This window comes from Gavialis gangeticus, unplaced genomic scaffold (assembly GCF_001723915.1).
Source record: "Gavialis gangeticus isolate Ggan-Ray unplaced genomic scaffold, GavGan_comp1, whole genome shotgun sequence".
Classification (NCBI taxonomy): domain Eukaryota; kingdom Metazoa; phylum Chordata; order Crocodylia; family Gavialidae; genus Gavialis; species Gavialis gangeticus.
In genome coordinates, this window is record NW_017728995.1 from 8,925,464 (window position 1) to 8,948,242 (window position 22,779).

The 22,779-nt window shown below is 40.1% G+C and overlaps 1 protein-coding gene across 3 annotated transcripts in view; it reads left to right on the plus strand.

Annotated features, from left to right (window-relative positions):
- The window catches only part of LOC109287932 (schwannomin-interacting protein 1), a 135,703-nt gene extending 116,188 nt beyond the window's left edge, over positions 1 to 19,515 (plus strand). For all 3 annotated transcript variants that reach the window (XM_019503219.1, XM_019503220.1, XM_019503217.1), the window contains exons 3-7: positions 2,522 to 2,639; positions 3,853 to 4,050; positions 6,672 to 6,795; positions 10,449 to 10,542; positions 14,461 to 19,515. In XM_019503219.1, the coding sequence (XP_019358764.1) occupies positions 2,522 to 2,639; positions 3,853 to 4,050; positions 6,672 to 6,795; positions 10,449 to 10,542; positions 14,461 to 14,512 (586 nt within the window). In that variant the 3' untranslated portion in view covers positions 14,513 to 19,515. The remainder of the gene's footprint in view (positions 1 to 2,521; positions 2,640 to 3,852; positions 4,051 to 6,671; positions 6,796 to 10,448; positions 10,543 to 14,460) is intronic.
- Positions 19,516 to 22,779: the final 3,264 nt, after the last annotated feature.

Here is a 22,779-nt window from a genome sequence, read left to right on the forward strand (position 1 = left end):
GTTATTCCTGGTCACTCCTGGCGGTGCTCGGGGGAACAGGGACTCCCCCAATGCCTGCTGATCCCTCTGACTAGTTTATAACAGGCCACAAGATCCCCCCTCAGCCTTCTCTTGTGGAGGCTGAACAGGTTCAGGTCCTGGAGCCTCTCCTCATAGGGCCTGCCCTGCTGTCCCCTGATCACGCGAGTGGCCCTCCTCTGGACCCTCTCTGCTGTCCACATCCCTCTTGAAGTGCGGCACCCAGAACTGGACGCAGTACTCCAACTGTGGCCTGACCAGTGCCGCATAGAGGGGGAGGATCACCTCCTTGGACCTGCTTGAAATGCATCTGTGGATGTATGACAAGGTGCAGTTGGTCTTCCTGACTGCATCCCCACACTGCCGGCCCATATTCATCTTGGAGTCAATGATGAACAATTTTATACATTTTCTACAAGTGTCTTCCCATTTCACTGCAGCCAGGCCATCCTTGCTTTTCCTTTAGACTCTTTTACATGTTCTCTGGAAGCACAACATGAACTTTGTTGTCAGAAGAATTCTTAACTCCTAATGACTTCCGCCTGTATAGTGCATTCCCATTTTGAGCCAGGGGGTTTATACCCATTGTTTCTTGCACATAAAAGGGAGATTATTCCCTACGAGATTTCCCTATTCCCATGTGCCTTGGTGTCCTGGTTCAAAGGAATACATTGCTGTCTTTTTTCCCTTTGTTTATGCCTAAAGTATAAGTTTAAAGTTTACTGTAGAATTTGCGTCTTGAGTTCCTAAAATAAGTCTCAAGAGACCTCTAGCCTAATGATCTTAATTTCTAATAAATCCTGAAGTTCTGAAGAAATGCAAAAGATTAGAAGAGGGAATGGCTTATGGAAAGGAATAGTGGGATAGCCTGTCGAAAACTAGAGTAAAACGGTGGAAAAGTTGTTACAGGAGTCAGTGGACAGCTATATTCCTATCATTAAATTAATACTTTAATTTGTGCAGCATAATCAGCATAGTTATGTGGAAAATGAGCCTGGCCAGGCAAATCTGATTTTTATTCTTTGAGATCACAAGTTTGGTTTCAAAGGTAACTGCCTGGATATAATGTACTTGGACTGTTCTAAGACAGTTGACTTACTGCACTTTTTATTTTAGCACAAACCAGTATCAGTAAAATGCATATTAAATGGATTAGTAACCAGCTGATAGACCCATCTCAAAAAGTGGCTGTCAGTGGAGAATCATCCCCCAGTGAGGCTGTTGGTAGAGGGGATCTACAGGCACCAGCTTCATTATTATCATCATTTCATTATTTTCATTAGTGATCTGAGATGGCATAAATATTCAAATAGATGCTGATAAAATTTTGCATGACGTATTGACACAATGAAAAACAATGAGGCTAGGGAAGACATACTGAGCTATCCAGAGCACCCAGGGTTGCTCTCAGGAGCACTTACGGGCATACCCGTAAGACCGCTCTAAGACAGCTATATTTAGGGTGACTATATTCCTTGAGTCTCAAAAGAGGATGCTCTGCTCCCTCCCACTCTCTAAGGGCATGCTCAGCTCTCTCCAAGCTGGTGAGTGCACCAGAGATGGATGGGGGAAAGAAGCGTCAGAGCGCTGTGAGGGATGCTGGAGGACTGGCAACCCTCTATTTGCACTCCCTGGCTGAAGAGCGTAGCCACTGCTGCATTCCAACTGAAAATGGGAGAAAAGCATTCAAACTGACCAGACTCCTGGGACAAATGTTTCACACAGGACAATCCTGGAGAAAACAGGATGTGTGGTCATCCTTGCAATGCTGTCTGCTTTCCAAGATTTGGTGCTTGTGGAGCAGACAAATCAATGCGAGTCCATAGTTCCATTGTGCAGCAGAAGAGGCTTAATGCAGTTACTTTAGTTGAAAACACAGTAACATTAAAATTATGTTTTGGTGCTGAGCTGGAAGAAAGGACAACCAGCTGAAAAAGATGGGTCTTATTTTTGACTTTGCTGTTGTCTTGGCTGAAGAATTTGGGAATTCAACTTTACCTTGTTGGGGAATCAGTGGATGAGAGAGATGTTGTACAAGAAGCGGGGATGGAGGATGACAAAAGCACTTCTACATTTGTTTTACGACATGAGAGGATCTCCTTTGAACTTGTATTTATTTTGGGGCTGAACATGCACTTCCTCAGCCACATCCCATCAGGGGATCTAGCACTTTATACTAAACGTACTGCTTTATAGATGTTACTTTGGCACCCTAGATTTACTAAAAGTGAAAGAAATGTACTTGCTTATTATGTTCCTTGTTTACTAATTGTACTTTATTTCTCTTCAGTGCTCCAGAATCAATTAAGTCAGTTTAGCTTTATTTATAATCAGTTTACTGTCCCTGCTAGAAATAAAAAGAGCCTTTAAAAGAGGCTATAGATGGGAGTCACCATATTGGTTATTGTCAAGAAAGCAGCGATTACTGGTATCAACATACAAGTACTTTGGACTTGCTGTTGAAGTAGGTTGTGCTGATGCTTATCTTTATTTTTTTTCCCAGGCTACAAAGTGGGATGAACTTGCAGATTTGTTTTGTAAATGACAGTGGCAGTGACAAGGATAGTGATGCCGATGACAGCAAGACTGAAACAAGCTTGGATACACCTTTGTCACCGATGGTAAGTCTGAAAACTAATCCAATAAAAGGCCTTGCAGAAGAAGAAAAAGGTTTTAAAGCACAAAGTGATAAGAAAATATAAGCTAAGGAAAAGCTTGTCATTAATCCTATTAAAATAATCTGGATTAAAAAAAAAACACACACTCCATCAGTAAAAATATTTTAGTTACTGGGTAAGGTGGGCAGATTACCCATAGGTAGCCCAGATATACTTGACATGAATAAATCCTCTTCTATTGTGCATTCTCCCTTTTATGGATTTGTAACACTAGAAACGGAAAAATATGAAATAGCATCAGCTTCACACCCCTTCCTTCTGAAGAGTATTTAATCAAGGAAACTAGATGATCCCTGACTTCTCCCCTGCTCCCACATATAAACATAACACAAGGCCCTCATTCCTTGGCAGGATTTCCTAGAATCAGAACAAATACATTCCCTTCAAACACTTGCTAATCTGTCTGGCTCCAGTCTCCAATTAAAAATGCTCAAGTTGCTAGCAGCTTGTAAGAGCTCAGAGCTTGTAAGAGTTAATGTTTTGAAAAATTGTGTTTGATATTTAAAAGCTGTCTTGTTGATAAAATACAGGTTTCCCTCACTTTATGCTGTACATGCGTTCCTGGAAAGTGATGCATAACTCAAATTCGCACAAAGGGAACCTGCTTTACAATGTAAAAGATAGGGATACGTTCCAAGACCTTGACTGTACTGATCCCCAGACCCATTTATACCACTTTTACAAGACAATTTTGGCACTCACCAACAGCAGGACAGTACACACAAGCACAGGGCACTATCATAATGGGGCTGACAGTTACAGAAACACATGTTGCAGACGAATGAGGAGCACAGAGCCACACAGGAAACTATTTTAGTGCCCATCATTTCTACAGCACACTGCACAAAGCAGCTTACTGCAGGCTTCCACCACACTGATCGCATAAGAGTGAATTTACTTCGCATATAACAAATTTTTGGTATAAAAAGGGTCATCGCATACGAGTGAATTTGCACGTACAGGACCCACATAAAGTGAGGGAAACCTGTAAATAAAATGACATGATCTCCATTTCTCCAGAAGATATTTTTCTCACTCTTATGTGCATGAAAATTTTGAAACCTAAAACAAAACATTTTTACAGCAATATTATTTGCATTAGATGTGAACATTATTAAATATTTCAAAATTTGGCTGTGTTTGTGACCTTCCCTAGAGCAAGCAAAGTTCTTCCTACTCTGATAGAGATACTACTGAAGAGGAATCTGAATCCCTAGATGACATGGATTTTCTCACTAGACAAAAGAAACTGCAAGCTGAAGCCAAAATGGCCTTGGCTATGGCAAAACCAATGGCCAAAATGCAAGTAGAAGTGGAAAAACAGAACAGGAAAAAATCTCCAGTAGCTGATCTTGTAAGTATGGATTATAGATCCAAACGTACAAAATAGCCACCAAATATTAATGGTTTGTTGTTTTACTGTTGCAGCATGTCCTCTTTAATTTCAACTATTTTTTCTTATTATCACAATTTTGTACCGTTGCATCCAACATCCAAAGTTGTTTGACAAAGAAACTTTTATGTACAAAGATACACTTAATATACTTGAATGTAAGTCAATATTTTAATATTAATTAGAGGCAGAACAAGTATAGAAAATACATTCCACATAATAAAGTGGGGTGAATGGCCTTCCGTGGATCTCTCCAATGTATTTTAACAACCTTTGAAGCAGAAGGAAATTGGCCCCCATGGTTCCCCTGCTTTATCTGTGGCAAATTAGGATGTTCCATCTTGTGGTTGTCGGCATTGACTGTAGTTTTGCTAATAGTTTAGACCAGGGGGTTTCAACCTTTTTTAATAAGTGTACCCCCAGCAGCCCCCTTTTTAATAAGTGTAGCCCGGGGGGGGGGGCACAAGCGGCCAGATGCAGAGTAGGGGAGAGTGGGGCGAGCAGCTGGATGCTGACGGGGGGGAGGGGAGAGGTAGCAAGTGGCCAGATGCAGAGCGGGGTTGTGATGAGCAGTGGCAGCACAGCATCTGTGTGGCCCTGCTCATGTGAGGCAGTGGCACGGGGTGGCAGTGTTCCAACCCCACTCCCACGTACCCCTGGTTGACAACCCCTGAGTTAGACCCATGATTCTCAACCGGGGATCTGTGGCACCCTGGGGCGTGCCCCAAGGTGTGAGGAGATAAGTGAGGTATTAGCAGATGAGCAGATTAAATGCAGGCTCAGGCTTGTCCATGCCTTGCTGGACCCCTCATCTCCACTGTTCAAGCCCCTCTGCAAGGAAGCAAGCAATGTTAAGTTTTGAAAACGGCTACCACTTCATTTACTTAAGTTATGGAACGGTGCCACGAGTCCAGCAAGCCCAAAAAAATTGGGAACTACTTGGTTAGACAGTGGATTTGTATAAGATGGTTTGGATAAGTATGATCTTGCCTCATGCAGGAGGTTGAGCTAGTTGACCTCCCTTTCAGCCCTACTTTTCTTATCTAGATTTAAGGTGACATCCTGCAAATGCATTTTACTGAGCAGGCTTCCTGCCACTCAGAACTTTATTTAAATTAAGCATTGCTCCTGTAGGAAATGTTTTCAGGATCAAGGCCATATTCAACATTGTATAATAATGAAGTATAGCCAAACAGCCTTAGAAGTTAGAGAAGTTTTTGCTTGCATGGGTGTGTGCATGTAATAGTGCACACAGATGAAAATACTGTATTTATTTGTGTATCACATGGACTCCTCTCCCCCGCCAACGCAAGACATCAATTTTTTGAGAACTGGGTTTCATGAGCTTTCATTAATGTTTGTACTAGAGCAAAATATAGTTGTTACTGCCCATACTCACAAACATACGTACAGCCCTATGACAGAAGATACAGTAAAGTCAGCACAAAACAAAATTCTGCTAAGCAGAAATGGAAATAAGACCACCCAAAAAAAAAGAAAAGAAAAAATGTGGGTTGGGGACAGGATGCATGTTTTAAAGACTTTACTGTATCAGTTGGAAGAATGACTATAATGTAGTAATATTTTAATACCAGACCTGCAAGCATAAACCAGAAATGGTTTCCATATGTTTTCAGATAAATGTCTCCTATTCTGTATTTTATAACTATTGTGAAGACTGAATGGTCAGCCAGCTCATTTTTGTTATGCATGAAATTTGTTGAAAATTAAAGTTCTATCTTATTTTATAACTGGCCAGTTAAGTCATGGAAAAGGGAAGGACTATGCATTTTTTCAATTTATTTTTTCTATTTAATTTGAAGCCTGCCTCATTCAGGCATCGTCAGAATTTATATAGTGGTAATGTGTTGACACTGAGCTGTATTTACACAATTTTGTAAAAGTTAGTTCTTAGTGTTTTGGATATGGATTAGTCCAGAGTATTCACATATGGCAAAGTATATTTGCAATTACTGTATGTCCCTGGTTGCAAGCCAAGAGATTCAGGTATGAAATTTCAATCAGTAGTTGCAGAGTCATGATGGATTGTTTTATTAGGTCATTTATAAAGTGCTATCTGTGAAGGAAATGAAATGATAAAGCTTGAAGGTTATGATTACATTGAGGATGAGTATATTTAGGACATCATCATATAACAGTCAGTTCTTCTTTGGTCTTTCCAAAAATGATTCTGAATAATATTACAGTATTTAAATAATTTTACTTAACTTCATCATTGCTTTCTAAGTTATATCACATTGTCATTATATAATATATGTGAAAACCTCTGATCAATGTTTAAAGCCAACATTTCAAAACCCACCATCACAACGTAATACATAGTAATATATGTATTACGTTGTGATGGTGAGTTTTAAAATGCTGGCATCAATCAGAAGTTTTCATTTTGGAAGACTCAGATTAGTTTATGAAGTAGTGTGTGTGTTTGTTGTGGGGAAGGGGCTGGAGAAAGAGAGTCCTATGGAATGCCCATTTTTCATCATTTTATCAAAAAATATGAATCATTTGAAGTGCTAACAATCTAAAAGTTGTTTTTTTTAAAATCTACCACATATCTTTAGCTGCCACACATGCCTCATATAAGTGAATGCCTGATGAAAAGAAGTCTAAAACCCACAGATCTGAGAGATATGACTATCGGGCAGCTACAAGTGATAGTCAATGATCTCCATTCACAGATAGAAAGTAAGTGGTATTTATTCTTTTGTAGTTCCCCTTAAATAGGCTACGGTAATGTAGTATATGAATAAAGATGAGGTTATTGCCATTGAAGGGAAGAAAATACTGTCTATGTTAATTTATATATAACACTCACAAGTAAAAGTCATATTTATTTTTGTGACAAAATTAAATGCAGTGGTTAGTACATTATGGATAGTCCCTAAAATTAGTTTGAACCACATTCATTCTACCTTATTGAGGATGTCAATTCATTTGGTTAAGCAAGATTTGATAGGTTAAAAAACTAAATTTTCTTTCCTTTCTGATCTACAGTGAGAGATCCAGTAAAATGTTGGCTAGCTCCAATAAAGTAGGGCACAGCTATTGCAAGATCTGATGTCCCAGCTGGTTGCTTGGTTGTCAGTGAAAGTTTGGGGTTCCCAGCACCTGTTCAGAAGAACCAGGATATTTTTGTTCAACATCCAAACATAAAAAAGTTTAATTTGAATCTCTGCATTTGTTTCAAACTTATCTGACACCTGCATGAAGTGTATGACTCTTTATGTAGAACGTAGTTTGTTTGACTCTCTACGTGGAAAGGAAAACCTGCTTTTTCGAACTGTTTGTGGTACAGGATATGGGTAAACAGTCACTATTCTATGGCAGTGGATACAACGCAAACCTTTTCTGTTTGACTGTTTCCAATATGTTCATCTCTTGTTTTCTTCACTTCCTTCATCCAGCCTTGCATCAGAAACATTAACAAAATACATCCCCTATTTTGTTAATCAAACATTATACTTCAGCAATGTTTTTAATGGGTTCCTGTATGTGCATGGGATGACAGTACCCTGCCTCATAATCTCTCCTTAGCCTCTCCATTGGATACAACTTCTAGCATTCAGAATTAATTGCTATTGGAGTAGGGTGCTATGGGGGCTCTAGTTCAGCAGTTCTCAACCAGGGTGCCACAGCACACTTGGGGTGCCTTTTGATCCTTCCACAGGTGCCACCCAATGTTAGCACTGTCAGGTTTGAAAACACGATTCACAAGGTAAACCCCAAACTTTACAAGAGAAATCAATAATTGTAGTTTTTCTCTGGGTTCTTTACAACAAAAACAATGCTCTGATGTTTTGCTATAGTAAAAAATGAGAGAAAAGTAAGAGCTGACATTTTCCAAGGAATGCCTTGAGTCTATCCAGGGGTGCTTCAAGTCTAAGAAAGGTAAGAACCACTGCTTTAGGTTGAATTTATTAGTTGGGCACTACTGTACTGTTCCTTAGCTCCCTGTGTTCTTTAATTAGTGTCACTTATGAAAGGACCCTATAGCCATCTGCTGAAGATGCTGAGCAGTTGAGTCAAGTGCAAGTAATTTTTCTCTGAAGTCCAGCAAAAAGGGCTGTGTTTTTTTGGAATCCTTGTTCATAGGCTCAGATAACAGCTGATGTGCATAAAAAGACGTCATTGAGAATGCCACACATAACAGCAATTCAACATTAGCTGTACTTTTATTCAGTTAAGTTTGTTTCCTGAGTGGGGCATTCAGTGAACCACAGTAGAACTTCAGCCTATATTGATAGCTTTTATTTCTAAAATTGCATTTAGGCATCACTTCTATTCTTGTGGACTGCACGCCACAGGACCTTCCCATTTGTAAGTGTTTCTCCAGCATCTTAGAGGTAAAATAAACAAAACCAAACAAAAAGGCCCAAGTTTCTTTTTGCAAAGAAAGTTTTAAATGTGCAGCAAAGTACCTCATACTTAGTGCACTGTAATGGAAGTTAGTGCAGAGTAGTCACTGTATGACTACCAGGTCAAGTCACCAGTGGTCAAGTCACACCCTGGCTTCTGATACACTTATGTACCCCATGTACGTGAGACCCTGCACTCTATTCTGACATATGGTATCCTGCATTACATGCAAAGCAGAATCACTGTCCCAGAACATTTGATATTGTTACCAAGTGCTACTACAGTGGCATGTCAGTGTTATTTTTGCTCAAATTCAGTAAAATCCTTACCCTGGAATTAGACGTGAAACCACGCAAACCACAGGTTTTAATTACAGACTTCAGGAGTTCAGGAAGCCTGTTGCAGTGTTCAGGAGTGTTGCTCTTACCACAAGTCTATTTTGCTTTGCTTTCCCTTTGTTAAAGCACAGCTCTTTGAGCTACCTGAGATATCTGAAATGTTGCCCTCTTTCTTCACTCTTCCATTTGTCCTCTTACACTTTGAACAGAAAAGACCCCTTTTCAGATCAAGGTGCAGATCTCTCTGGGCAAAAGGACAGCACAAGCCCTATAGGGCAGTCACAGTGGCATTCAGCAGGAGAGAGTTGTTTGAAATGCATTGGGTACTTGTCATGAAAGGCTATGGGGGCACAGCAAACTCCTGCAGGCAATGGTGGAGGCGCTGTCAGTGGCAGGAAGGGGGGTGGTGACGAGCGCTGACCGGCAGTTGGTGACCACCCTCAGATGCCACCAGTAGTAGTGGTGGCCAGCAGCGATCAGGGACCACCCACAGACACCGTCGGCGGTGAGGGGGAGGTAGCGAGTGCAAGCACCTGCAGGCCAGCAGCGCTTTTTGTAGGGAGTACACCGCCAAGCTCAGGGGGTGCACGTGCACCCCCTACACATCAAAAATGGTACCTGTAGATGTGCAGGACATCTCAGACTCAATTTATTAAGTCTGGTGGATCATGCTAATTAGCTCACTCTAGGAGTCTTGGCTTCTTGTGTATTCAGCCTTGTGCTTCAAAATGGTGGTGCCATTGAAGCTAAACAAGCTTTAGTTAAAGCACCCCCACCACCATTTTGAAGCATGAGACGCTGAATACACAAGACACAGCAGGCGCTTTAATTAGAGTGGTTCCCAAGAGCTGAACTAATTAAACCACCCACCCACCGGAGTACATATAAAGATGCCCACTGTGCTCTAACATTTTTCTTTTTAAATTGGTGGTGGTTAATTTTTCACACACTTTGTCCTAACCAATTATTTTTTATTGGCACCTACATTTTACTTTGCCCAAAAACCCAAGCCTTGTAGACTCTCACTTGAAGGAAACAGACTAGCTAGACCAGTGGTTCTCAGCCCTTTTAGACTCAGACATCCATCAGAAAATGCCAGCTCTTAGCTTCCTCTTTTTTTTAAACTATGGAAAAAAAGAATAGTTCTGTTGCGAAGAATTCAGACCACAACAGGACAGGAAGGTTTTGGCACTGTGCATTCATATTTGAAATCTCTGGGTTTATCGTGTTAAACATGTGTTGATTCTTGCACACCTAACAGTGCAAATACTGGATGCCACCCTTAAAAGGATCTCACAGCATCCCAAGATGTCATCGCAACCTTGTTGAGAATCACTGAGCTGGTCCTTAGGGTTCAGGATACTAAACTCAGTCATTTCACGAGACCCATCATAGTTAATAGTGGGTAGAAGACTCACTTCTGTATTTGTTACAGTTTTGTTTAGTAATAAGAATAGCCACTGCTTTTACTGCATTACCTAACATGCTTTCTTCTATACAAACCAAAACCAAAACTGGTAAACACATCACCTACTCCCTCCGAGCTGTTGTTTACTATGTTAAAGGACTAACGAACACATTCCACACCTGTTATTCACAGGGATGCAGTTAAATGAAATTAAACTCCTTTTTCTCTGGTATCAGGCTTGAATGAAGAATTGGTGCAGCTGCTACTTATTCGAGATGAATTGCACACAGAGCAGGATGCAATGCTGGTAGACATTGAAGACTTGACCAGGTTAGTAACATTTTCTTATGGTATTCTGCTGCTAACAACTGCTGCACCTAAGTTTTGTATTTTGGCTTGTAGTGATGGGTAATCCTTATATTCATACACTCCTTCACAGCAGCAGTTATGAACAGAACTTTCATCTGCCAAATATTGTAGTGCAGGAGTCAGCAGCCTATCACACCTGGGTCAGATCTGGCCATTAGATCTGGCCCACAGATGTAGGGCTTCAGTGGCATTCAGCAGCAGGGGGCTTCAGCTGCAGATGCACACTCCCCTGCCACCACAGGGGAAAATCACTGGCTGTAGGTGCTTTTCCTGTGCCACCACAGGGAAAAGTGGTAGTAGTGACTAGATCCCAGCCTGCCTTACATACCCCTGACCCGAATGGTGTCAATCCAGCCCACAGCTTTAAAAAGTTTCTGGACCACTGCCACAGGGGGTCATCTAGGTAGACATGTTTTAAGTATCATAAAAAATTGTTTAAATACTGCTTTGATCACTAATTATATATTTGTATTGAAATTTACAATGCTGTCACTTATTTTGTTAATAAATTTGCATCGGAACCATTTGACTGCTTAAATCAACAAATAACAATTGAGCAATTACAGATCAATGCAGTAACTTCTGTTTAATCGTTCTTGAGTAGTGATTCACCATAAAAATGCTTTTTTTTCCCCCTTATTCCTTGACATGCTTCACATCTAAGACCAAGCCAGTTTTGTTTAAAAGAACTTGCAGTGTGAATAACACATCAGAGCTGACTGCTATTTGGTTAACTTTAGCTAGAGAGGAGGAATAGGGACACAACAAGTTCCTTCCTGGGGGTAGGACTGACTCTCAGCCCCTTAACCATCAGTCATATCATTTGATACTGTTTTCTTCCTCAGTTCTGGCTCTTGATGGTCTTTCCTCTCTGGTTAATTGCTTTGACCATTTTCACCCTCATAAGCCCTCTACCCCTTCACTTCACTCTTTCCCTGTCCCCTGCCCCTTCTCACCTTTTCCCTTTGGCTTTATTTCTTGTTGCACTTTCCTTCTTGCTTCATCACCCCAGTTCATGTTCCATAATATTTTAAGAAATAGAATCTCTGAGTTAATTTGCCAAGTTATTCTGTCATCACTCTGAGTGTATGCTTTATCCTCCTTACTCATCTCGGCAGATACAATGAATGATTTGATATATTCTGTGTTATGCTGTTTTTAAAGTGGTACCATAGCTATGATGGTCTAGGAGTTATGTAAGTGGCAAGGATTTCTTTGGGTGATGTCTGTTATGAGACCTGCCTGCATAGTTAGGATAAGGTTAGACAAGCTTTCAAAATGCAAGTCATTCTTCTTGAGGTCTGAGGAGAAAAACCTCAGAACTGAAGAATGGCTTGCATTCAAAAGCTTGTCTAACTATCCCAGCTATGCAGGCTGATCCAATAAAAGACATCACCCAAATAAATCCTTGCCTCTCGCATAAGATCACATAGACTTTTTTATAGACTCTACCTGCAGACACAGATAAGACAAATGAAACCAGGCAATGAGACTGTTATCCCATGCTGTCTTTTTTGCAGTGGAGTCCTCATAAACTTAATATTATACAGCCGTTTCTGCCATAAAGGTAAGAAATTCAGTCTCAGACAATCCCAAATACATTCAGAAACTTTCTGCTAAGAAGTATCAGTGGTTTTTCAAATGCAATTCCACCTCCACATTCCTAAAAACCAAAACTCTGCTCTCATTTTTCTTTGGAGGAAAAATAGCAGCTTTTATGAGACTGTTTTAGTGCTTTACATAATGGTTCAGTCCAAACTCTTGACACATCCAAAAGCCAATCTAAATTTGAAATCCCTAGCAAGTGCCAACATTAGGGCTTATGAAGTGCAAGCTAAAGGAGGGAAACCATCGAAAAACTCTGGAAGGATATAGGAATTTTTAAATGCTTAGTAGTAGATTAAGAAAAAACATGCCATAAAATAGACATGGTTTCCAAAAGATATTTATCTCTAACCTGTCATATTTTACATGCTGTAAGGGATATTTCTAATCTGTACAATGTTATGATCATGAGTAATTGTCTAAAAGATTTTAAAGGACCTGCGTAAATACTCCTTCCCTTAGCAGCCACTGTGAGACAGGATACCAGTCTAGATGGACCTGTGGTCTTGACCCAGTACTTTCTTATGTGAAGCTTACATAACAAAGTTTTAAAAAACTGATTATTACAAAGAATGTATTTGATAAAATTCTATTTCCATTCTCTAAGGAGCATAACTAGTAGCTTCTGAATTGTAATATTAAAGTACCCACACATAATTTTATGGGATGCTAAAAATTGCTTGTATTAAAGTTTTTAAAAATTGTCTAAACATTTTTCAAATCAAGTCTATTTTAAAAAGCTCTTTTCAGAATTCCTTTTTGACATTGTAGGGAAGGAGTGAATGGTCAAAAATATGTCCCTTTTTTAAATGTCTTCTGTTGCATTATATTTGATTAAATGGAGCGATCTAGTACGTGGGAAAAGTTGGGGTCATAATGAAGTCTATTGGCTGCAGTACAGTTGAGTCAAATATGTGATTAGTAGTTTTCATGCCACATCTGTCAGCTTTTTTGGTATTGCCATCACATGAATGCTGAAATAAGACCCCAGTGTACTATGTGGCCATCAACATTAAACTGAGGCTGATTTGGGTTTAAGAGTAGAGTTGAACAATTAGAAATATCTCCTTTCTGAGACACACCAGTTAGTCTCTTTAAGGTCTCAAATGCATTACAGTGGATCTTTATGCAGAAAATCTGACTTTTATTTACCCAAATTCTCTGCCCGGCTTTGGACTGGTATACTCTCCAGGTTTTCAGAACTTGCCTACTGGTGATTCCCGGTCCGTTCCTGCATGCTGCAGGGAACTTCCTCAGATTAGGGTTCTGGGCTGTGCCATCTACATACTTCCTTTTTATACCTTCACAGATACCAGGCTTCCACCCACCCAGTGTAAGCACTACTGTGTTAGGAAATCCTTCAAGGAGGAGGGTTTGGATTTGGCCTTTAGGCACTTTTCTCCTTGGTTAATCAATGCCTGCCCAAGAGACCTCTGTGCCTGCAGTGAACAGATTTGAACAGACCTATAATGACTGAAGGAAGCTTTTTGGACTGTCTGGCACCTTACCTGAAATTAAGACTATGAGATTGTTAACTATCAAAATGGCTTTGAGCCTTTAAAACAAATGAATCAGAGTGAAAATGGCCTCTATTTCCTTGGACATTTTATAGGACAGTCTTGATTAAAATTTTGTATGCAACTTGATTAGATATTGTTGGTTTTCAAAGCCCATTACAGTCAATCCACAAACAGATAAGAAAATGTGAGTATGGTATGTTGTGGGGCTACACTTCTGAAAATATCTCTTCAATCTAAAGTAATTTGCATCAGATTAGTGAATTAAGTTGTTTAAATATTTAGGAGGCTGTGGATATCTTCTGTACACTGTATTTCATTGTTCCAGTTTGAGATATTACACCATTCTGTTGCAAGATAAAGGATGCAGTGTCCTGGCTAACTTCACCTTGCCACATCCTAGAATTGTTTCTGAAAAACATTCTTTGGGAAGAGGAGGAAGTTAGTACAATACAAAACAAAACCCACATAAAAAAGTGTTATAGGACGCGTAAGAATTTCCTTTTGTTTGAGAAATTTCCTTTCAATGTGTTGTGCATGTCAGGATTGTGTTCTGTTTATCAAAGGAATGCTATACTGAGTTAATGTTAACTAAATAACTGAATCTTTACTTTCTGTATTTTTCTTCACTGAAGGAAGCCATTTCTTTGTTTCCTGATTTGGAGTATATTTAAGATGTTGACTAATCCCTCTTAATCTACTGTGATTTTTTTTCCCCCCCAGGTAGTAAGTAACAGCTTTTCTTTCCCCTCCCCAGACATGCTGAAAGTCAGCAGAAGCACATGGCAGAGAAAATGCCAGCAAAATAACATGAGAAGCCATCAGACTAGAGAGCAAGCTAGAATTGATTTTGCTTCTGTGGTTGTACAAATGCTGATGCTCAAGGTGGTGCACAAGAAAATCAGTGTTAGTCATTGATCATGTCTGAAGCTTTATGTCCAGTGATTGGCCTCTGCTACTTAATTTATTTTAATTTTTTTTACTTGTGCCACTAAATATCAGGCATTTTAATATTATTATTACAAAGTGTACAGTACTTATTATAAGTCAAGGATAAGAGGAGAGGGTAGTTTAACTTTTATTTTTGTTTGTTTAGAGATTTTAAGTTGAACAATATTTTACCATTGACTACTTTTTATTCTTCACTGTAGTTTTAAACAAAGAAACTGTAATTGACGGTGCTATACAAGTCAAAAAATACATGCCTGCCTCGTAGTGAAGTTGTAGCTTTCAGTAATATGTATATTTTAATCAGTTTTCAACATTTTGTGAATGTTGATTACCTGACATTCATTTTTAGATGTGCTATTAACATTCAGTTGGATTCAAGAGTTATCTTGAAAGTTTTATGTATAAATATGTAAAATAAAAATTAAGAAATTGTTTCATATGATATGTCTTTTTGTTCACTAGTGGTTGACTTTGGTGATGCACCAGTAATATATTCATCCTACTAAATGTGCAGTACTTAATTTCTCATCACCAGAAAGGCAAAAAAAAGGCTCTATAACATAAAAAGGTATGGAGACAGGACAGAATTTTACAGACCTATTTGTAAGTTCATAAAGGATGGATGACATGGACTTAAGATATTCTTATATAAAACATTCACTGGGAGACCTAATATGTGACTATTGTTAGAATCAACAGGCACACATGGTGGGGGGTGCTGTTTTTGTTTTAATATAACTGTCAAAAATATAAAAATCTGTGTTAAGACTTCTACCGACACTAAATGTATTATGTGTGGTAACTGATCGCTTCTCTACCTTGTTGGGCCAAGATCACATTTAGTGTCTGTTCCCTCAGCTATGTACCTTTTATATAGCCTCTTTCCTGGGCACTACTCTGCATTTGCAGAAGAACTGGCTACACAAACCAATAACTCTGTTCTCTCTTGAACTTATTTGATTTAATGCTGAAATACCACATCAGTCTCTCCATTCCAGTCTAGATAGTAGTAGCCAGAAGCTACAATGTTACATCATGCAAATCAGGTTCTTTTACATTTTTTATTTTTTAATTTATGACAGATTTTTCTCGAGTCAAGTTTATGTCTAACAATATATTCAAGTTGCTTTCATAGAAGTAAGTGACACATTCAGATTTTACCCCATACAAAGAATGTATTTTATAAAATTCCGTTTCACAGAAATTATGCAGTCTCCAAATGAAACACTGAACTCATGGAATTTGGGCCTGTTTTTAAGAAAATCTTGCTGTAGTCCCCCACTTTTTTTGTAAGAAATTTCTTTGGGGTGTATGTGTGGTCTCCAGTTGGCAACTGCCTTTACGCCAATAGGCATACCATGCCTCACACTTCCCAGCACTGGTGCACATTCTGTATTTTACTGCTGCAAAGTGTGTACTGTTCTGCAGCTTTCCATGAGGAAAATGTTCAGTTTTTTCCTTTACCTGGAAGAATGTCATTGCTCTGAACTTGCCACTACATTTTTTTTGCCTAGTTGAAGCTAGCTCAGTGGTTTTCAGACCATTCTGTGGATCACATAGTGCAGTTGCCTATTTCTGGTGAAGCACTTGTCAGTCCCTGATATCTGACACTGTCTGCCATTTGTTGTCTACTCCAAAACTTCATTTTTCAACTGAATAATCATATAGACTCTGCATGACCACTTTGTGATGCTGTTTCTCTGGTGTTGCTGTGAGTTTGAAGCTAAAGATGACACTGAGTGTAGAGGGGCAGCATACAGGGAAAAGCTGCAACAAAAATGCAGATTCACTTGGAGAGATGAAAGCAAGTCAAGGCTGCTGAAAGACACCAAAGAGGGATTTAGAACTGAAAAAACAAAGTGGGATTTTTAGAAGTGTTCAATGATGTTAGTATTACTCCTGTTGATTCATATGGGAAAAGAGGGAGGCCAGTACTGGATTCCCTTGAAAACTACACCCCTGCACAGCTTCTGGGTATCCAGAGAGGGAATGAATAGCACAAGTACAAAATATGGAAATGTGCCAAGAACATTTTGTCTTCATAATTCTGTCCTGAGATTGTTTTGTCTCCTGATCAAAATTTGAATTGGGATTCAGATGAAGAAATGGTTAAGGGGGAAGTTTCCAGGAGTATATCTATTAAGGAGTGATCCACAATACTTAAGGAGCTGGAGAACCGCTGAGCTAGCATAGGGAATACATATAAGATAGGAATGTAAAACTAAGATTATTTATTTTGCTTTCTTTGAATCTATGCAGAAAAAAAATATTTGGGGTGTTAATTTCCCTATGTCTTCTGGTTGTCTTGACACTGTTGTGGGTTCTGGTGTTTTTATATTTCTGCTTTATAAAATGTCCATGTTTTCAGTGCTCCAAGGCCAAAATTGTCAAAATTGGGCCACAAAATGTAGATGCTTAAATAAGTGGCCGCTCTCTTAAAGGTTTTGAGCAGCCACCATTTTCTGTTAAAGACATTGTGCATACTCAGCATTTTTAATAATCAGGCCACTTATTTAGATCTCTAAATGTGGATTTAAATAATATGTTTGAGATCCCAAATTTGAAAGCCTTGGCTTAAGCTTTAAAAGAAAATAACAACAACCTTGGTACGTTCTAGGTGTGTGTAATAACATATGATAGTAATGCTACAGTAGTGCTGAACACCTCACAAATGCAACTTCATTTGTGATAAGACTCGCAGATTATTTTACACTACTGATGTGCTATAGTAAAATTAACGTGCAGTTGAGACAAATTACATCTCATGAGTGGTGTAGCTGGATGAACTTGAAGGCAAAACTGAATGTCTCTGGCAAATTGACTGCAAGTGCTGTTGTGCTCTAGAAGAAACTGAACCCTCGGTCCTTATGTATTGATTTATTATAAAGCATTAATTTCCTGCTAGGTGTAGAGTTGAACATTTAATGGGCAGCCTTTCCTGCAATGTACATGCACAAATGCTATTAAATATAATTGAAGTCACAAGCCTGTGTCAAACCAAAAGGTATATCCCTAGGAGGGACTCTGTTCTATCCATTTGTTAGAAAGCAGGGAGCACCCAGATTACAAGTGTTAGACCAAGCTACTTTAGAAAAGCATTGCTTTTTCATGGTGCACTAGAAAATAAATTATATGGAACAATCCTTCCCTAAAAGGTGGGTGAGCTCCATAACCTATCAGGCCTTTTCCGTATCAGATTTCTGATTCACTCGAGCCATCCAAAGTGCAGAGTTCTCTTGGCTTTCAGAGATGGAAAATACCAGGGTCCGTGCTTAGGTTGTTTGCTGAAATAGGTAGATCTCACTTTCCCACCCAGTACTGGGGGGTGAAGAAAAACACTTCAGCCACAGCATGGTCCTTGACTCCACAAAGTACCCTTAATGGGGGACATATTTATGCATGCAATAAGAAAGGAAAATGCACATAGTCTTCCCTCCTCTCCAGTGAAATGCCAGGAAATGTCCTCAAAACTTAATACTGCCTAAGGCCACAAAACTCCCTCCAGTAGTTGTTCCAGAGGGTGACAGAATCCAAGGCTTAACCGCAAAGAAGCCTCCTGGTTGTCTAGGAACAGGGGTGGGAGGCCCTGACACTGAATTGAGACCTAGCAGTCAACCACACTCACCCTCACCCTTTTCTTTTGCTAGTCAATTAATCCTGCCCCATCTCCTCAACCAGAAATGCTTGGGAAACTGTAAGAAATCTTGGGGCACGTCCCACAGTTTTTGCTCGCATCCCAGGCCATTCTGCAAAGCTTTATGAGGGAGTGGGCAGTCTGATCTCTGTTAATACTCAATCTTCACTCGGTCCTAATTCAGGTACTCCCCCTTTGGCTCCTATAGAATAAGCACAATCTGTGCCCTTCCTGAGTGCCTGAGGGGAGCATTTGGGCTCTAATTCAACAGTAGCTAATGACTTGCCCTCCAAATGTGGCCCACTATAGCACTCAACACTGCAGGAAGATGACATAATCTGCACAGCACTGCTCACACGACAGCTATCCATTCTGCACTGGCACACAGCGAGCCTGCCCTGCTTTATTTGTTTTGGTTCATTGCTATGAGATAATTGGAACAAAGGGGCTCCCAAATGAAAATTTGTGCATTGCTTTGGGGAAAGAGATGCATCTGGTCTAGGCAGCATGTTTTATTGACAACTGGGAGCAGCAAAAGACACATAGCTGTTGACCCAGAGACTGTGGTCCTGATTGTGCTCTCAGCTTCATTGATGTAATGCTTGGATCTTAGTAGAGTTATCTTGGACTTACATTAGTGCAAAGTGGACACCAGTGAGAGGAGAATTGGGCCTGTTATTTGCAGTCACTATGCCATCCAAATGCCAGGAGACTTGCTGACCTTATCAGTGCAGACAAGTTGTGACAAGAAACACTTGCTTCTAACCAAAATGACTTGCAGGAGCTAACAATTTTTAACACTGCTTGCACATCAAGGACCACCTTTTGATCTTAGCTATCTTGTGTTCTCTGTTGACTTCAGTGGAGTTGCTCTGTATTTACAGCAGTTTAACATAGATCAAAATCTGGCCTTTAGTCAACTCTAGATTTTTAGATTTTAGGGCACTTGGGACAGGAAGCCTAGACAAATTGGAGTTTTGTTAACTTGATAAGTGCCTTTAACTTGATAATGAAAAGTAGTGAAATAAGTTTATTCAATTAACCTGCTGTTAATTATTACCAATATTTTTTCTTGTTACATCCTTAGTTTTGTTTGTTTTTTAACAAAATAATATTGCTGGGTTACTGCATCTTTCTTGGATATCTGTCCAATGTACTAAAGTATTGTGCTGATGTGTATGATGACAATGCTGTAGAATTAATGGATTAAATTACATTTTTAAAAGAGACTTTGTTGTGAGTTTTTGCAACTGTGATACTCTATAACCTTACACAGGCTTCCACAATGTTGGCATGCTTATGCCTCCTTGTGGTCAAAATGGGTATCAGTTGGTGCTTCAACCTTGCTGGTGGTTCTTGCTGGGGCTTTTTTTACAATAGCCATGTCCCTGCACAGAATAGCAGTGGAAATTCTTATTTTTGTCTATTTTGGATAAAGATTTGCTTTAAAATGTTAAAATTTAACCTGGGTGTTAAAAGAAAGGACAATTCTGCTGTAACCAAATGAAAAACTGCAACGGCTTTTTTTCTTCCAGTTCCTTCTTGGGGTTTGCTCCTAGCCTGGGAAAGGGTTTGAAATCACTCCCCATGCTCCAGAAGTCAAAGCAGGCCTGGCAGAAAAAAAAAATGAAGGTCTGTCCCAGTCATAGGAACTTCCCTAGGCTGACAGGGTGCCTGCAAGACACAGCTGCCCGTTCTGCTCCTCAAGACACACACCAGGACAGGTTCACAGAAAGTATCTGTACACCTTGCTGTGCTTGCTAGGACTTCTCTCTGTGCCAGAGCCAGGGATTATAGTATTATCTAGCTCTTACATAGCACTTCTCATCCACAGATGTCAGAGCACTTTACAGAGGAGGACTTATTTCACTTTAGGTCCCTCTGTACCCCTCCAGAATTTTACCTGATGTTAACTGGCTGGGCCAGAGGTATAGGTCTTACCCCTGCCATTCACTGCCCACTGTTTTAAAACAAATGACCCAGAGAGGTTGTGGAACCTCTATCCTTGGAGGCTTAAAAAGCATGTTACACAGACACATGCCAGGATAGCTTAGTCAGAAACAGTCATGCCTCAAGCAGGAGGTTGGACAAGATGACCTTCTGAGGTGTACCTTCCAACCCTACTATTCTATGAGTCTATGAAATACTGAACTTACTCAAATAGAAGACAGTTCTGATTATAGACAACCCCCCCCCCAATAATTAGTTTCTATATATGGAAACTATAAATGTGTAACCATTTTCCAGGTATAGAATCTAATTACTGGGGGTTTCCCTTGAATTTTTCTGCCTCTCACTGCTACAACAGGGAAAATAAATCTGGGGAGTCAAGTAGCCCTTTGCTCTCTGTCCCCCCCGCCAAAAACTTTTTCACCTGGCATTCCCCTCCCCCTCTCCTCACTGTCAGACTCTGCTCACCCTGAGCACATGGAAGTGAGAAGCAAATGTGAAAATAATAACCTTGAAATTAAACACAACTGTAGAAATTTGCATATAGTACCTATGCACTTAGTTTATCTAGATTTACTGTATGTCAGCTTTTTAAACTGTAAATTTTAGCATAGCTACTCCATACAAACTTCTGAGCAGCAGTTTAGCACCTACTGGGTGTGTCTACACAAGACATTTAATGTGCAGTTGCCTAACTAGTTGTGCAGTAAATGTCTTGGCATCTACATGTGTGCCCCTATTAGGCTGGAGTAAAATTATTTACTCCACAGCAGTGCAGATATAGATGCTGCCCAGCTGGCTGGGGCATGAGGGTGCTTCAGTGCAGGGCTGCCTGCTGGCTAGCTTTGCACTGAAGCTCCCTTGTGTCCCAGCCAGGCCTTCTGCAGCACACTGAGCTCAGGGGAGCAGCCCCAGGTTGGTAGGCTGACTCATGGGGCCCCCTGCCAGCCAGGGCTGTCCTGTCCAGGCCTCACATGCTGTGCCTGAATAAATTGCAGCACTTACTGCTCTTGAATTAATTACACCCAGGCACAAGTTCAAATGGTGCACCTGGGAGCACTTAACTCTGGAGCAATTAAGCTCCACAGTTTATTCAGGTGCTGCAATTTCCAGTGTGGATGTACCCACTTATATGTAGTATAAACTATGCATTTTTTATTATCTTGTTCAAGGCCAAATCAGTTCCAAATTGAATTAGGCAAAGCCTACTAGTCAAGTTCCAAAATTCAACTGAGCAGAGCTCAATTATCAAGTCTGTATGGCACTACCACTGGGCAAGTATCTTCTCTCCCAGACCCATCTGTCTGGGGTTACAGATATTCCCCAACTAGAGGCAGGAATGCTACATGTAAGCTGTAGGCCTGGAGACCTTGGGGTTCAGATGGCCCCCTGCCTTGATCTTAGCCAAAAGGTCAAAAAGCTATGTAGTACAAACTATGCATTATACGAGTCCAAAGCCAAAGGCTCACTATTTTCCACAGTTTTATTATTGGACCAGAGTCAACAACATTTCAAGCCCAGTTGATCCCGCAGCTTGGCACTGCTCAGGTGCATATGTGTATTCCAGAAACCTCCACCCCCCACAAAGGACCCATGTGCTAATTAACCTCCACTCACGTCTGGAGATGGGTGCCCTTGTCATGAGTCCTGGGATGCTCCAAAAATTTATATGTGGATGAGGTGCGGGGGAGCCTGGTCCAGCTTCGTCTCGTGGAGGATGAGCCCACACTAATCATACGTGCCAGGCTGAGAGATGGGGGACAGATGGATTCTGGGTAAACTGTGTGCAATATCATGGCTCACCATGGCTTGAAAAAAGTCAGCAGTAAGACAGACTGTATTTAATGAGCACTACCATTGAGATGGACCACACTAACCTATTCTTGTGGTAGGTTTTCATTATGTTCCGTGTTAGCCTTATTTAATTAACTTTACAGTTGGTTTCTATTGGAACAAAAACCAGCACATGCTCACTAAATGTGCATCTAGCTGGGCATTCAAAACTACTATTACTTTTGGCAACATTAGTCTTTTATGGGCTTTGCAGAATGCTTTTAATGCCCCAGAACCAATAACAGTGTTAATTACTGTATTTATGGGTTTGAAATCAAAGTCTGGGTATCCATGAAATAACCTAGATACATCATATGCTTGCACTTCAGACTGCAGAATTTCTAATTCCAGTGATTCAGGGATGTATTTGGCAGCTGTGTTGGTCCAAGACAAAAAATGTAAAAATGTAGAACGCTTGGTTCAGTGATTATACCTTTTATAATAAAAAATATCATCTCTGAACCAAGCATTCTAGATTTTTGCATTAATTCCAGTGAATAGTTTCAGTACTGACAAAACCCCCAAACATAAGTTTTGAGTGTTTTGTTCATGCCCTGTGGCACCCAAACTGCAATTAAAATAAATGTGTGTGTTTAGGGATGTTAGCTGTCCATAGATTTCATAGACATTAGGGCTGGAAGGGACCTTGAAGATCATCAAGTCCAGCCTCCTGCCCCAGGGGCAGGAAGTCAGCTAGGGTCAAAGGAC